Source organism: Triplophysa dalaica, chromosome 10 (assembly GCF_015846415.1).
Source record: "Triplophysa dalaica isolate WHDGS20190420 chromosome 10, ASM1584641v1, whole genome shotgun sequence".
NCBI lineage: Eukaryota > Metazoa > Chordata > Actinopteri > Cypriniformes > Nemacheilidae > Triplophysa > Triplophysa dalaica.
In genome coordinates this window covers 9928250-9944204 of record NC_079551.1, presented here as the reverse complement: position 1 = coordinate 9944204, position 15955 = coordinate 9928250, and the positions used below count along the sequence as shown (strand labels likewise).

Sequence of the window (15955 nt, the reverse complement as noted above, 5' to 3'; positions counted from 1 at the left end):
ATTAAGTAATGCAAGCGGAAATATTTTTTATATAAAAGTGTATAAAATGTTATATATGAGACCATTCTGAAATGTTAGTCATGTGAACTTCTCCCAACTACATCATGACATGAAATGAAGAGGCAGCTAAAAGAATGTTACCAGAGAAGCTCAGGTATGGCAGCAGAGAGCCCAACAGGAGCAGAGAGATGATGATCATGATGAAGATGAGAATCTGTGAGATCTCAGTGAGAAAACACTGTCATATATATTGTAAGGTGAGTGGGTGGAGACATTGAGTTACCCATGGGCCTTTTTTTAACCGTGTGGCATTAGGTTTGATCTTTTTATGTGAGACACATCGCAAGATGTGATGCAACTTTTTTGCACATGCATTCATCTTAAGAAGTTATGTAGTTTAGGCCAGTGATTCCCAACCCCCGGTCCCCGGACCGGTGCCGGTCCGTGGACCCGTTAGTACCGGGCCTTGAAATATTCCCAGATTTTTTTTTTTTTTTTTTTATAATAATAATAATTGTCTTTTTTAAATGCTTTTTTAAGTGCTATGACATGTCATGCTATTTAATCCAAAATATAAATAATAAATAGATTAAAATATGTTTCTTTGGGCGTCTTGCGATTGCTTAGCAACGCGTTGTATCTGAACGGACTGCAAAAAAAGTGCGGTGCACCTGAAGTGACAGAGAAGTGAGAGATGAGCGGGCCTCAGCAAACTTCAATGGCTAATTTCATTGCGGACAGTTCGGGTAAAAGAAAAGGCGATGACCAACTCGAAAATAGTGAGAAAAAAAAAGAAAAAAAAGTCCAGCTTCAATCGTAAATACGATAACTCATACATTAAGTATGGATTTACCACAACAGGCGATTCCGTGGCACCAAATCCATTGTGTGTTCAGCGGCACTTAACCACCAAACACCCAACTCTCAAAGACAAAACGGAGGAGTTTTTCGAAAGAAAGAAACGTGAGTTGGACGCTCAGCGGCAAGTTTTGATATCCTCAACATCAGTAAACGTAGCTGCAACAAAGGCGTCATATCTGGTTGCTCACCGAATAGCTAAAGCTAAAAAAAACTTTACAATCGGAGAAGAGCTAATTTTGCCGGCAGCAAAAGATATTTGTCGGGAACTTTTGGGGGAAAAAGCAGCTTGCAAGTTGGAACATGTTCCACTATCTGACAATAGCTACTGTTGCCAGGAGAATTGATGACATGGCTGAAGATATTGAGGGGCAGCTGTTGGGCAGATTAAAAGCATCTCCGTGGTACGCAATTCAAGTGGACGAATCGACTGACGTGGAAAATAAGGCGATCATGTTAGTTTATGTGCGGTACGTGCATCAAGATGAGATGCAGGAAGATTTGCTCTGTTGTCTTTCACTTCCAAGCACAACCACCGGCTCCGAAATATTCCAAGTATTGAACGAATACGTAGCAGGCAGACTGGAATGGAAGTTTTGTGTTGGTTGAAACTTCTCATGCTAACGAAAAAAAACCCTATATTTAAATACTTAAAATATACAGCAAAGAAAACAAAGTTTGCAGCCCACCAGTGCCCTGTATTTCCACTTTGCAACAATGATTGGTCATGTTGGTGGATGTTCAACAGATTTAAATCTCTCGCTCATCTCTAAACCCAAAACTAGCAGTTTGATCGATTCATGCATCAAACATACATAGTCATACAACCATATATTCAGGTTTTATGTGTTTCTATTGTTTTTATGGCATGAAAATGAAGATTTCAACTTTTTTGTCACATGTTTGCCTTTAATTTGAAAGAACAGAGGAGAACAGACAGGAGGAAAGCATTGGATAGAGGTTGGCCAGTGAGAACGACAAAGGACGCTCGAGACGAGAATGGAACACGGGTCGTTGGCAAGTGCACTGGCACTATATGTCGGTGAACTAACCACATAGGTATTGCCGCTGACAAGATTTCAACTTTATAAACACTTTTTTTTTATTTTCCACTGAAGCAGACAAGTGAAAAGATTTGATAACTTTCTGAATGGTAATGAGTTTTGTTAGTCAAGATCTTGTTTCACACCTTTAAGTATAGCTTTAACCCAGGGCAGAAATGAGGAAATCTTGGTGTAGACGTTTGGCTTTGTTGGTTTGTCACAGTTGTTCTTCTCGCCGAATGAAACGACACCAACTGCAGTGTCCTTACACACCAGAGGACCTCCAGAATCTCCCTGTGAAAAGTGATAAAAAGTTATACGCTGAGAAAAGTTTCAATAGAGTAGAATGTCTATTTGATCAGAATATACTTTATACCTTACAACTTCCCCAGGACCAAGTGCACATACATTCCTTGAGAATGTTTTATTCCATATCTCTCACATGCTTTCGTGTCAATGACGGTGACATCAACCTCCATAAGACGATCAGTTCCAGAACCGTTGGTGGTCTTTCTTCCCCAACCTGCAACACTGCATTTAGACCCAGCCTTGATGTCCTCTTCTTTATTTGGTATGGAGATCGATTTGACGTTTTTCATATTTTTGGTTGTTCCATCGAGCTGTGAAAAATCACAAAAGTTGCAGTTTCAAACAGGGCATAAACTTGATAGCAAACTTCCCCTCAGGTTGAGAACCATTGAAAACAGAATTGTAGGATGATAGTCATTTACCTTAAGTATCATGATGTCATTTAGCCCTTTTATAGAGTCATACTCAGGATGGATGTTGTAAACTTCCACATCCATCCGGCGAGAACTTTGTCCGAGATCATGAGCTCCAACCACAACCGTCAACTTATCTCCACTGTTAAGAGAGTCAACTTTGTCCGTTTACAAATGACAAATGACGCCAATAGTAATAGAGCTTTAGATAAAATATAAATATTAAGAAGGTAAATATTGATTGTTATTTCACATGTTCGCTTTTTTCGGACTCTGGACTTGAAGATAATGAAATTTTGAAATGAAAAATCTTACTCTGTATAGCAATGTGCAGCCGACATGACAAACTGTTCAGACACAAGGAAGCCACCGCAGATGTGTTTACCACCTTTTTGAATAGAAACCATGTAGGGTCTGGAATGTGCCTTTGCTTCGGTACCGTTCACTATACCCACATTTACATACGCTGAGAGAAAGAGAGACATCTATTAATATTAAATATGACTACAGCAATAATGTTTAAACAAGAAATGAGTGCCACAGCACAAAGGGATAATTTTTTCTCAATTTCGTTTTTTATTTACTCTCATATTAGTTTAAAGAAAACATTAGAAATACAAAAGTTATACTTTTAAAACATTTCTAATAGAGGTCATACTGCAGAAGAAGTCAAAATAAAATTTCATGAGACTGACCTGTAAGGGTCATATGTGGTAGCAGAGCCCCCAGCAGAAGCAGTGAGAAGATCATGATGATGTTTCTCTATAAGATGTCTTTGAGGAGTGAAGTTCTGTTTAGTGTCAGGCGCATATATATCAATCAAACTGGTTAGGTTCAGCCCCTAAGTATTGTTTCCTTTTTTACAGCAACAATGATGATGTGTTTGTGGTGTGCGAGTCCATGTTCACATGTTAGACATGATCTCTAAATCAAAAACTGTCATCAGTTTAAATATTTGGTCACTGATCAAGCACCTTTAGATGACCCTGTGTGGTGAGAAGTAGTAAAAGAAGTTCAAATTGAGTGATAAACTTTGCTTCTTTTGAGCTTGCCCGGATTTGTGTGTGTTTGTGTGTAATCACATGGGCTAAACTACCCATGAAAACACAATTTTAGAGACCACAGATGGTTGATTTATGATTCTCATTCACTGTTGAATTTAAAGTAAAATCGATAACGATTTTGAAGAAATAATCTTTCCACATTAAAGGAAGTACGAAGGTCTACAATTTTAAGTAAAAATTTGAAACGTAGATCCATGAGCACTGAAACGGCTTACTGCGAGAGGGCAGAGTTTAGTGAAGCTCCACTGCATTGATAAAATGAAATTGACTGAATTAATAAAAGAATAAGTAAACAGTAGGCCATACAGAAATACTGTAACCTATAACCTTCCAGTGTGATGGTCGGGGGGTCCCATTGCTTTCTTGGAGAAAGATGGGTACACCCTGACCAGTAACCTTTCACGGACGGAGACCTTAGCTCTGTACAGGCGAGAGGCCATGTGGAATACAGTGGATATAGATATGGTCTCGCCCTTAGGGGAGATCGCATGGAACATGCAGACTGAGTATTTAACTGCTAAGGTGGAGGTCCACTTGGGGGAGGTCATGGGTTACCAGGAGGGGGAACCATCTCATGAGGATAAATCAGACGGAACAGCCCAAGGAGGGGGTGTTACAGACTTCCGGTAGGACTAGGTCCGGTAAGAGCTATCTGTGATAGTTCATATGTTCTCCCGGCCTAAGGGGGAAGGCTACTCTGCCCAGCCGACCCCTAGGGGGTGCTTGCTTAGTGATGAATGGAATGCCTGTTCTTAACCATGTGGTTGGGTAAGAAGGGAGGTGGATTGGATGCCTGTTCTTAACCATGTGGTTGGGCGAGAAGGGAGGTAGATAGCACACTGACCCAACCTGCTGGAGGGTGGGGAGGTGCTTTCGTAGGCATATGTCCAGCCTGATGCCAGTCCTACATGTTGCCACGCAGGACTTCTTCGTAGGCATATGCCCCGCCGGATGCCAGTCCTACATGTTGCCACGCAGGACGTGGGCTGACACCGGGTTTACGCAAAGGTTGTAAAACCTTGCGAAGGTGTTGGGCGTAGCCCAACCCGCAGCTCTACAAATGCCTGCCATAGTGGCGCCTCTTGTGATCGGTATGCCGCCGTGACGGCATCCCTGATCCAGTGCGCCAGTCTCTGTTAGGAGACTGCTTTCCCCTTCTGCTGTCCTCCGAAACAAACAAGGAGCTGGTCAGAGCTCCTGAAGCTCTGCGTGCAGTCCAATTAGAGGCGCAGTGTGCATACTGGACACAACACGGATGGGGTTGGGTCTTCCTCCCCAATGGGGAGCGCCAGCAAGTTCACCAGTTGGTCCCGCAAGGGAGTAGTGGGAACTTTTGGCACGTATCCGGGCCTGGGTCTCAGGATAACGTGATAGTTGCCAGGGCCGAATTCAAGGCAATCCGGGAACACAAAGAATGCTTGAAGGTCCCCTACCCTCTTGAAGGAAGCGAGCGCCATCAGGAGGGCCGTCTTACTCGAAAGGTGAGGAAGATCTGAACCTCCGAGGGGCTCGAAGGGGGGCCCAGAGAGGCCGCCAGGACTACATTAGGTCCCAAGAGGGTATGGAGAGGCGACAGGGCAGATTCCGCCTTCTCGCGCCCCTTAGGAAACCTGGTGACCAGGTCGTGCTGCCCAAAAGAGTTTCCAACTGAGTCGTGACGAGTGGCGATAGCGACTACATACACCTTCAGTGTGAAGGGAGAGATGTTGGTCTCCAGTCTCTAGTAGGAAGGACAACACGATTCTGATCGAGCACCTCCGTGAGTCTTCCCGTTGAGAGAGACACCTGGAAGAGAAGAGGCGCCATTAATAAGCGTATAACCGCCTAGTAGATGGGGCCCTAGCCTGGGTGATGGTCAGGGGAATGGACTAGGGGGGAGTCGTTGCCAAGAGCATCAGCTCTGAGAACCAAGTGCAGATGGCCACCAATAACACTTGGTGCTCCTCTTCCCTGACCATGCACAGTGTCTGTTCAATGAGGCTCATTGAGGGGAAGGCATACTTCCCCTTGTCCCGCGGCCAGCTATGCGCATAGGCATCCGTGCTGAGCGGGACTTTGTACAGGGAGTACCAAGCGGGAAATGGGTGGTGTCACGCGAGGCGAACAGGAGTACCTGGGCCTGCCTGAACAGCAGCCAAATGAGCTGGACTGCCCGGGGGTGGAGTCGCCACTCTCCGCGAGGCGTAAACTGACGAGAAAGCACGTCGGCTGTCTGGTTCAGGTTGCCTGTGATGTGTATGGCCCAGCAGCGTAAGCCACCCTGACATTAGATGTACGGCACATGCTTGTCCTTGCACGAAAGGCTGTTGCCTGCTCAGAGCAAATAGCATTGCATCAACCCATGGGGTATTACCCCCGCTGAGGATGCCATGTGTCCCAGAAGCGTCTGAAAACTGTTTCAGGGGGACTGCTGGCTGCCTGAAGTGTTCCCGGCAGTTAAACACCGACTGGGCGCAAACTGTGGACCACCGAGCCAGTGTGGGCAGATCTCAAGCTCCCAGGGACTGAACAGGAAGACCACGGGGATGGTCTGCTTCACCTTTCCCACGGGGGGTGGTTCGTCGGCTGGCGAGGCTAACCACGTCTCGCAGGGGGGGACCCCGGAGGGAAGGTTGGCTCCGCTGACTTACCTGCCTGGCGGAACAGCTGCACGCACTGTCAGTTTGAGAGTGGTGGCTGCTGTCATGTGTGTTCGACCTCACGCCAAGACGTGCGGTCGGATTGCCGAGCACAGTCCAGTGGAGTGTGGGATTGGCTGGAAAGTACACCCGGGGAGAACGGAAACTCCCTTTGTGAGTAAAAAGGGCCCGGCTTTGGTGACGAAGCAGGAACCGTCCCGTACCGACCGATCAGAGACGTGGCTGTGAAGGTCGGGCCCGATGTTGTTCTCCCTGGGGTCTTCCCGTCAGTGTCACTTCTTGTGAGAAGGAGGCTGACGGGGTGGAGGTTTCCCCCTTGACCTCCGCTTTCGGGGTGCCGCCTGTGCTGGGGGCACAGGAACCGGAGCCGATGTAGAAGGGGTCCTGGGCTGCTGGGAAGGTTTGCATGCTCTAAATATGTATTTGTAGATGTATTTGCATAAATAATAATAAGCAATTTAACAGAATGTGATGTTTAATAAATAATACATACACAAGCTTATGTATCTAACAGTTTAAAGTATTTTGAGATGTTAAATCTTTATTTTTAATGTTTATTATGTAAATTTCACCAAGCTGACATCGATTCAATTGAATGCCAGCAAAGCAATTGAGTCTGTTCGTTTTGAATATGTGTTGATCTCTAACGTTGTTTCCCCAGCTGAAATCAACATCTAATCATTGTTAGATAAGTGAACCAATTGCGTCGATTTTCGGTTAGTTTTGAATGGCGTGACTGACGTGATTCAACATTACCCCGATGAGCAAAACAATGGCCGATCGACGTCGGAGATCACCCGTCGTTACGATGTCGCGAGAGATATTGATTCTACGTTGATTCAACATCGGTTTGCTATCTGGGTTAGCACTTCTAGTTACATTATGGATCCATGGAAGAAATGCTGAAAATGGTTGATTATGGCTATATTTGTAATTTACGTGTTTCTGCAATGTGCAGCAGTCATGAAAACTGATCAGATATGAGGAATCTTCCACACGTATGCGACCTATACTGCTGAATAGAAACCATGTGAGGTCGTGCTTCACGTCCATTCACTATCCCCACATTCACACTGGCTGAAAGAGAGAGATTCCATGTCATGCAATTCAAAATATATTATACTTCATATAAAGTGTTTAAAATATGAGACCATATTGATATGTTAGTCATAAATCATATTTGATTGTATTGACTTTCCTACTTACCAGAGAAGCTCAGGTGTGGCAGCAGAGAGCCCAACAGGAGCAGAGAGATGATGATCATGATGAGAATCTGTGAGATCTGACTGAGAATTTATGAGTTTTCATGACATGTGTCATATTTAGTCTAATGAGATGGAGGTGGAGACATTTAGTTGCCCCACAGGTTTTTTTTAATCTTGTGGTATAAAAGTTTAACAACACTTCTTGTGTGATAAACTAGGTGAAGTGCCGTTGAGCAAAATACATGCTTACACAATAAATAATATCATTATGCCAATACGAACCTTTCAAGGAAACAAATTCGGTCCGTACTAGCATGTCATTTTCTGTTAGCCTCATGAGGACTTCAATAAAAAGCCTAAAGGCCCAGAGATTGACCTCACAGATCACGTAGTTGTTAATATTCTTTAATAATGTATCTTATGTTTAACTACTTAAATACTTAAAATGCATGCAACAACTTGTGTACAGCAAATAAACAAATGTTTTATCTGCTCCCCAGTACCCTTTCGTTCCGCTCTCATAGCTTGATGTTTTTGTCACTTTGCAACATTGTTTGTGATGTTTGTGGTGGTGGTGGATGAACAGTAGATTTCAATCAGACTCCCACTCATGTCTAACCTCCAAGCTAGCATCAGTTAAATTTTTGAGAGATGTGTCTTTATTGCTGAATACATTTTATTTTCTACTGGTGTGGACATGTGAACATATGTGCATCTGTGCCTTAACCTTCATATATTTTATGCATACACAAGAAATGGCTTTTTGTTAGCAGTCCACGTGTGAAAGGGTTGGCAACTGATCAGACGCAAAGTTTAGAAATAATGCTAGGTATTAAACTCGAATTATAGAAATAAACAACAATTCACAACAACTTCCTGAGCTGTTATGTGTTTTATCAGTCCAGCTCTTGTTTCAGTCCTTCAAGTATAGCTTTAATCCAGGGAAGAAATTTTGAAATCTTAGTGTAGACGTTTGGCCTTGTTGGTTTGTTGCAGTTGTTCTTCTCGTTGAATGAAACGATACCAACTGCAGTGTCCTTACACACCAGAGGACCCCCAGAATCTCCCTGTGAAAAGTGATCAAAGTTATACGCTGAGAAAAGTTTCAATGGAGTAGAATGTCTATTTGATCAGAATGTACTTTATACCTGACAAAATCCTCCGTGACCTATCGCACACACCATCCTTGAGGTTTTCCCCCAGTACTTCTGACATGATTTGCTGTCAATGACGGTGACATCAACCTCCATAAGACGATTAGTTAAAGAACCATTGGTGGTCTGTCTTCCCCAACCTGCAACACTGCATTTGGACTTGGCCTTGATGTCCCGTTTTTTATTTGGTAAGGAGATCGGTTTGACGCTATTGGTCTTTTTGGTTGTTCTGTTGAACTATGTAAAAAAATCCCAGAAACTCAGAAATGTGGATAAAAGCATAAGATGGAAACTTACATATTGTTTAGTCATTTACCTGAAGTAACATGATGTCATTTTGCAGATTTTCAGAGTCATACCCAGGATGGATGTGGTAGAACTTCACAGCTATGTGGTCAGAACTGTGTTTAAGATCTTGAGCTCCAACCACAACCGTCAAGCTCTGTCCGCTAGATCAAGAGGTGAGAAAACTGTTAAAAAGAAATAAATAAGAAATGTAATGTAAAGTGAATATTGACTTAGATTTTATCGACTTGCGGTGAAAATTCTGATTAAAGAAAAAGCATACTTTTCAAAGCAGTGTGCAGCCGTCATGACAAACTGTTCAGACACGAGGAAACCGCCGCAGATGTGTTGCTTATTTCTCTGAACAGAAACCATGTAGGGTCTTGAATGTGGCTTTGCTTCTGTACCGTTCACTATACCCACATTTACATACGCTGAGAGAGAGAGAGAGAGAGAGAGAGAGAGACATCTTTTAAAAAGTAATTGTTGTTTAAATGAGAAATGCATTCAATGCTAACAACACCAGGGTCATTGGTTAAATTTTTCCATTTACTCTCATGTCAGTTTAAAGAAAAGGTGAGAAATACATATTTTTAATACTCTACATTCAGCCCATGTTTAAAATAAATGTCATACTTAAGAACGAGTGAATTATATTACATCAGACTTACCCGTAAAAGTCACATGTGGTAGCAGAGCCCCCAGCAGAAGCAGTGTGAAGATCATGATGATTCTCTAGAAAGTTGTTTCGAAGGTTTGAGATTCTCTTTAGTGTTTAAGGTTGATAAAACATTGTGAGTGGGCAGGTTCTGCCCCCCAAGCAGCCTGTGTTTCGATTTTCACAGCTCTTACTTTGCAACAATGATAGGTGTTGTATTTGTGGTCTTGGTGATTATACATAAGAATTGAATTTGACTCACACTGGTTAGACATGATCTCTAAATCTAGAAGCGAGCATCAGTTATATTCTAACTGACACAGTTTTCTAACACAATGTTTAGAAAAAATTGGTATTAAAGAGAATTTGAAATGCTAATTTTAATAATAACAAATTATAGATAGGTTTGGTTTCTTTATCCATTCTAGTGTTCTTTATCTTTATGTTATATGCATGTAAATACTGTAGCCCTTCAGCTTTGTGTGGTATTGTTAATATTTGCGAATGTAGATGATCTGTGTGAATGTAGATGATCTGTGTGTGGTACAGGACTGGAAACACCATTGCTGTTAGTGGATCAACCCATATGAGTGTATCATCCAATTCAAAAGGCTGGGGATTGTGAACCCGTGTGGTGAGAAGAAAGAATTGCAGTTGAAGTTTAGTAACATGCTCCTTAAAGGGAAAAAATGTCCTCATGTTTTACTCACCCTCAAGCCATCCTGACTGAATATGACTTTTTCCTGAAGAATAATGCAGTGGAAGTTAGAATACCACGTCTCTTACTTCCAAGCAGTAGAATTGGAGTGAAAGGGCTTCAACTTTTTGAAGCTCCAAAAAGTGCATCCATCTGTCAAAGAACTGCGCGACACAGCTCTGCGGTCTTAACAAAGGTCTTCTGAAGCGAATCGATGAGTTTGTTGAAGAGAAATGTCCATGTTGAGAAGGCTTATAACGTTAATGTCTAGCTTCAATCATACAGCTTTCCTGTAGCTCAGTGGTAAGTGCATTGCGTTGGTTGTGGGTTCGATCCCAGGGGATTGCACATAACTATGTATAAATGTATAGGATAGTGCAATGTAAGTTGCTTTGGATAAAAGCGTCTGCAAAATGCATAAATGTAAATCAATTTAAAATCCCTCGGCTGCAGTTGAACAAGGTTTTGGTGGTGGTGATGAAAGCGCCCGCGTAGAGGAGGCGGCATCCAATAGGCCCTCTTCACAATGACGTCACTTAACTTCCACCGTCTCACAAAGCAGTGTATCGTGACATTCGTCTTGAAACAAACAAGAAGAAGAACTTCTGTTTTGCATTCGCGCTGGAATTTAACAGCAGTGACAGAAAAACTGACAGAACACTTATTCAAATATGTATCCTAGCACCTTCGCTAACACAAAAAGAAAACAAAACGTGTATCTTCATAATTTGTATTTCTGTATTTGTATCCTTTATCTAGCTTTGATATTGTCATAAATGAAAGTTTGTCTGCAAGATGTTGTACATCATCTAGCCGTATTTGTGGCAGCTGTGCGAGAGACTTGGTAAACTCTATTCTGAGGCACTAGCGGAAGTAACGATAGACTGCATCGCGGCAGAACGGAAGATGCGTGACGTCATTTGAAAAGGGCCTATTGGAACAAAATGAAAAATACTGCGTTAGTCATCGGATCTTATGACACGCCTGCGTCATTTGCTGGAAAAACAAGCCTCAGGTTCATGTGCAGTCAAGCCCATTCACTCCCATTCTACCGCTTGGAAGTAAAATGATACGTGGTATTATAAGTTTGATTGCAATATTCATCAAGAAGAAAGTTGTATTCAGTCAGGAGACCTTGAAGGTGAGTAAAACATGAGGAAATTTTGATTTGCCTGTGAAATTTACCTTTAATTTGGCCTCTTTTGAAGGATGGATGAAGTATATCCATCGCGTTCACCAGTCGCCTACAATCTGCACACATTCCAAAAACAGACAAATTTCGTTATGAAACAAAATGTTTTATTTTGGGGGTAACATTATACCCGCATATAGTTTTAAACCGCACTTGTTTAAAGCAAAACGAGACCACAGACGGTTTATTAATGATTCTTATTCTGTGTTGAATAGAAAGACTTTAATTAATAATACAAATTAAGGACCTTTTTTCTGCATGTTTTAAGTAGTGTTTTGCTATACTCCAATAATGTTCTGCCAAGCCTTCATATTTATATCATTAGAGATGGATCACCACTAGAGGGCATAGACCTCAGGCAGTTCCACATCCAGTACCATCACACTGAACATGGGGGTCCCCCAAGGATGTGTGCTTAGCCCCCCAACTCTTCACCCTGCTGACCCACGACCCAAGCTCTTTGTACTACCTCACATCTGCACTGTTGCATATTTCACTGGTTTGCACTCTATCTGCCATTAACTATCTTATTTTTCCTTTTCAAAATATCCCTTATAGTTGTATTTTACATATATATAATAATCTGTATTTATCTGTATTTTTTATATATTTATTTATTTTTATTCTCCGTGATGTTATTTGTATGCTCCATGTGTAACAATCCACATACACTGAAGACAAACACAATCCAACACCAGGGTTAAGAAGCTGATTTACTTAAGACACAGGGTAGTAACAAACATCCACATGAAACAGATAATATCTAGGATTACACAAAACATCCAAGGGAACAAGGGTAAGACATAAACTAGGAGGTCAGGGGAAGTACAACAGACTAGAATACAACTAGACCTGACAATGACTGGTGGTGCAAGTGGAGGTTAAATGCAGTGTGGGTATTGGGTGCAGGTGTGACTGATAGGATGCAGGTGTGACTGATCAGTGTAGATGAGTGAGTGCACAGAGTTCTGGGAAGTGTAATGTAACTAAAAGTCCGGGGATAAAGTGTGAGGATATACAGGAGGAGACGCTGGTGCCAGGGGCGTGGCCGAGGCCGGTCTTGCGGGTGTTTACCATGGGTCTGAGAGTAACGCAAATTCAATCCTCTATATGAATGTACTTTACATGTGGCAGAATTGAGAATATGGCAGACATTGACTTTGACTTTGATTAGAAACGACATACTGTGGCAAGGGTTACAACTTCCAACAATCCCTGCCCAACATGTAATACTATTTATAACCTGCAGAGGCCGCCATTTTCTGTTTTTTATGATGTTAAGTGTTGTAGCAGACTACATTTCTCTATAGGTCAGTCAATGTATTCTTTGGCAAATTCTATTCTTCTTGCTTAAAGCTTGGCATCACATAGGAGTCTTCTACTTGTTGCAGTACTGACAGGTAATATCAGACTTTCTTTGATCACCCTGGAGCTGATCATTGGCTGAGTCTTTGCCATTTTGGCCATTTTTGCTATTCTGTGATATTCTTCGAATATTCCGTTTCAAACACGTCTTTCTGGTTTTGGTTGCCATTTTAAAGCATTTGATATCATTTAATCTATGCAACCTTTCATTTTCTGCATTTCTTTATATTATATCAATTTTCTAATCACAGTACGTTGTTCTACTGAACAATCTCTGGAACGACCCATTTTACTCTCTTTTATTTCAGAGAGAAATGCACAGTAAAACATGGCCACTTTTTTGACATCATTTCTTTCACAGAATGATTTGCCACTCATATTGAACTCCACACTGTTATTGAACTGATATTATTTTGAACACGATCTTTTAGAATAATTATTCATAACACAGAATGATCAGTCATGACTGTTGGATCTGTTGGTTTTCTATTATTCTACTACACCTAGTAAAATATTTGCAATATAGAAATATAACTTCTACCAAAAACAGTGAATGATATGCTTAGTTATCTTGGACTGCTATTATTTTGTGTATTTTTACAATTACAAAATTAATAGCCACTGCACAATAAACAGACGTAAATAATGTTAGCACAAACATTTATTCTGGATGTGATTAATAGTGATTAATCGTTCAACGATTAATAACTTGATGCTTTACTCACAACGCACAAAGTGTTTTTATGAAAAAAGAAAATGAAACCATTAAACACTCGGTAAGAACACCATTATAACTATGCTTACTGCAGTTTAATGAATGATAAGAAGAGAAACATTTGAAAACATTTCAATCTTGTTTATGTAGAAGTCAATTAGCTCTTAGTTACATTCTGGATCCATACAAGAAATGCTGAGATTTCAGTATAAACATCAGCTTGATCTTTTATGCGACTGAAGGATGATACACCCACTGCAGTGTCTCCACAGACTAGAGGACCTCCGGAATCCCCCTGTGAAAAAGTAAACGCACACATATCAACATAGTTGCCATGTATCTCAATTAATGGCAGCAATAAAGCCAATTAATACACAATGTGTAGTCTGTTTTTCATACCTTGCAGGATCCTCCATGGCCATGTACACACAGCATACTTGAAGCTATGTAAATATCTTTTAATGGCTTTTTACAATGTGTTTTATTCATAATCTTTACTTCTGCCTCCATATGTTTAGAACTTGTTGTGCCTTTTTTCTAGAGAAGTCCCCACCCTGCAATGCTGCATACTGTATCGACTTTGATCTCCTCTGGTTTTGTTGGTATAGGAATCGTCTTGATGTTCACTAAGCATCCAGACACACATTTTAATTCAGCACTATTAATTACATAATACACATGCCTTTGGACACACTTTTGAACTGCAAACCTTTCTGGCTTCTACCTTCCAAAATCTCCCTCAAAGCTTCACATTCATTTTTTTATGGTTCTGCCAGTGATGGTTGTGCCAGGAGTGATGACCTAACAGTACTGAGCGCAATGTATTACCTTCAGATCCATAATGTCCCCTTGTTTAGATTTTGCTGGATCTTGCTTGTAGCACGGATGCATCTCATAAGAGTCAACATTAATACGGACAGTGTCTTCTCTTTTACTGAAGTCATGTGCACCTGCCACAACCGTCAAAGTCTTCTTGCTGTTCAAAGAACACAAACCCTGTTCAGTTTGATCAGTTTTCTATATTCTTTCTAAAGATTTTATCAGATGTGTTCTGAGTCAGTGATGAAAGTTATAATGGTCGTTTCTAAACAATGCTCCAATGCAAAATACTAAATTCAGTCAACGTTTTTAAGCACAAATACATGTATAGTTGATAGCTCAGTTGTCAATGGATGTGGTCACACTTTCAAACCCATCAAACAGAAACCCTGTAATTTATGAGCAGATTCAAATATAAATGAGAGAGTACGAGTTGGTCATGGTTTGTAATTTTTTTTGTAATGTACTTCGGCAAACTGTTCAGAGATGAGGAGTCCTCCACAACTATGTGAGCCATACACCTGAATTGAAACCATGTAAGGTCTGGAGCGAGGTCATGCTTCACTGCCATTCACTATCCCCACATTAACAAATTTCGAAAGAGAAAGCGAGAGCGAGATACCAGTCAACATATTCACTGTGAATAATCTCATGCAAATATAAATATATAATATTTTATGTAAAAATTATAAAATATGAGACCATGTTGATATGAAATATATTTGATTGTTTTTACTTCCCAACTTACCTGAGAAGCTCAGGTGTTGCAGCAGAGAGCCCAACAGGAGAAGAGAGATGATGATCATGATGAAGATGTGAGATCTGACTGAGAAAACTGTATGAGAAGGAGGTGGAGACATTTAGTTGCCCCACAGGATTTTTTTAAGTGTGTGGTATTAACAGTTTTCGTGTGAAATTATGTAATTTTGCCTGTACAAAAATATTTAGTCCATACTAGCAGGTTATTTTCTTTAAGCATCAGGAGGATTTTAATAAAAAGCCTGAAGGTCCAGTGATTGATCTCACATGATCATTTATCTGTTAACATTCTTGAATGTATTATAATCTTATAAAATACCTTTTGTGTAACTACTTCAATATTTAAAATGCATGCAACAACAGTCTTTCAATCAGACTTTTCAAACAGATTTCAATCAGACTTCCACTCATGTCTAAACAGAAAACTGGCATCTGTAAAATGTTTATCTGATGTGTTTTTATTGCTCTTTAGGCAAGAAAAACAAAATTTGAATACAGGCTTGTTTATCCAGCAAATGACAGTGACAAAAGCTCCCGTGTTGGTGAGGTGGCATCCTAATGGAACAAAAGAAAAACACGTCTGCATCATTTGCTGTAAAAACATGCTTCAGGTATAACGTGCAGTCAAGGGGTAACAGAACATCAATGTAAATAGTGTGGTCAATGTTATGTTACACGATAACATAAAACAAACTCTTTACTGTAATCTTTCCATGTGAGACATTCACTAGATTCAATGTACTTGTACAAAATACAATAATATTCATATGAAGACTTGTG

At 40.9% G+C, this 15955-nt stretch overlaps 3 protein-coding genes across 3 annotated transcripts; all 3 read right to left on the bottom strand.

The window, feature by feature from the left end:
• Positions 1-1766: 1766 nt before the first annotated feature.
• LOC130429947 (mast cell protease 4-like) lies at positions 1767-3447 on the bottom strand. The gene is made up of 5 exons (XM_056758800.1): positions 3319-3447; positions 2939-3089; positions 2633-2765; positions 2282-2521; positions 1767-2195 (listed from the first exon to the last, which is right to left on the bottom strand). Exons 1-5 carry the CDS (start codon positions 3371-3373, stop codon positions 2025-2027), a joined length of 750 nt encoding a protein of 249 aa, XP_056614778.1. The 5' UTR covers positions 3374-3447; the 3' UTR covers positions 1767-2024.
• Positions 3448-8204: 4757 nt separating this feature from the next.
• On the bottom strand, positions 8205-9749 carry LOC130430523 (granzyme H-like). The gene is made up of 5 exons (XM_056759644.1): positions 9642-9749; positions 9254-9404; positions 9002-9134; positions 8680-8922; positions 8205-8598 (listed from the first exon to the last, which is right to left on the bottom strand). The coding sequence occupies exons 1-5, from the start codon at positions 9694-9696 to the stop codon at positions 8428-8430; spliced, it is 753 nt and encodes a 250-aa protein (XP_056615622.1). The 5' UTR covers positions 9697-9749; the 3' UTR covers positions 8205-8427.
• Positions 9750-13754: 4005 nt separating this feature from the next.
• Positions 13755-15222, bottom strand: LOC130429945 (complement factor D-like). Its single transcript, XM_056758799.1, is given in 5 exon segments — positions 13755-13892; positions 13997-14062; positions 14426-14593; positions 14884-14990; positions 15165-15222. Coding segments are annotated over 5 exon segments (537 nt in total).
• Between the last annotated feature and the right edge of the window lie 733 nt (positions 15223-15955).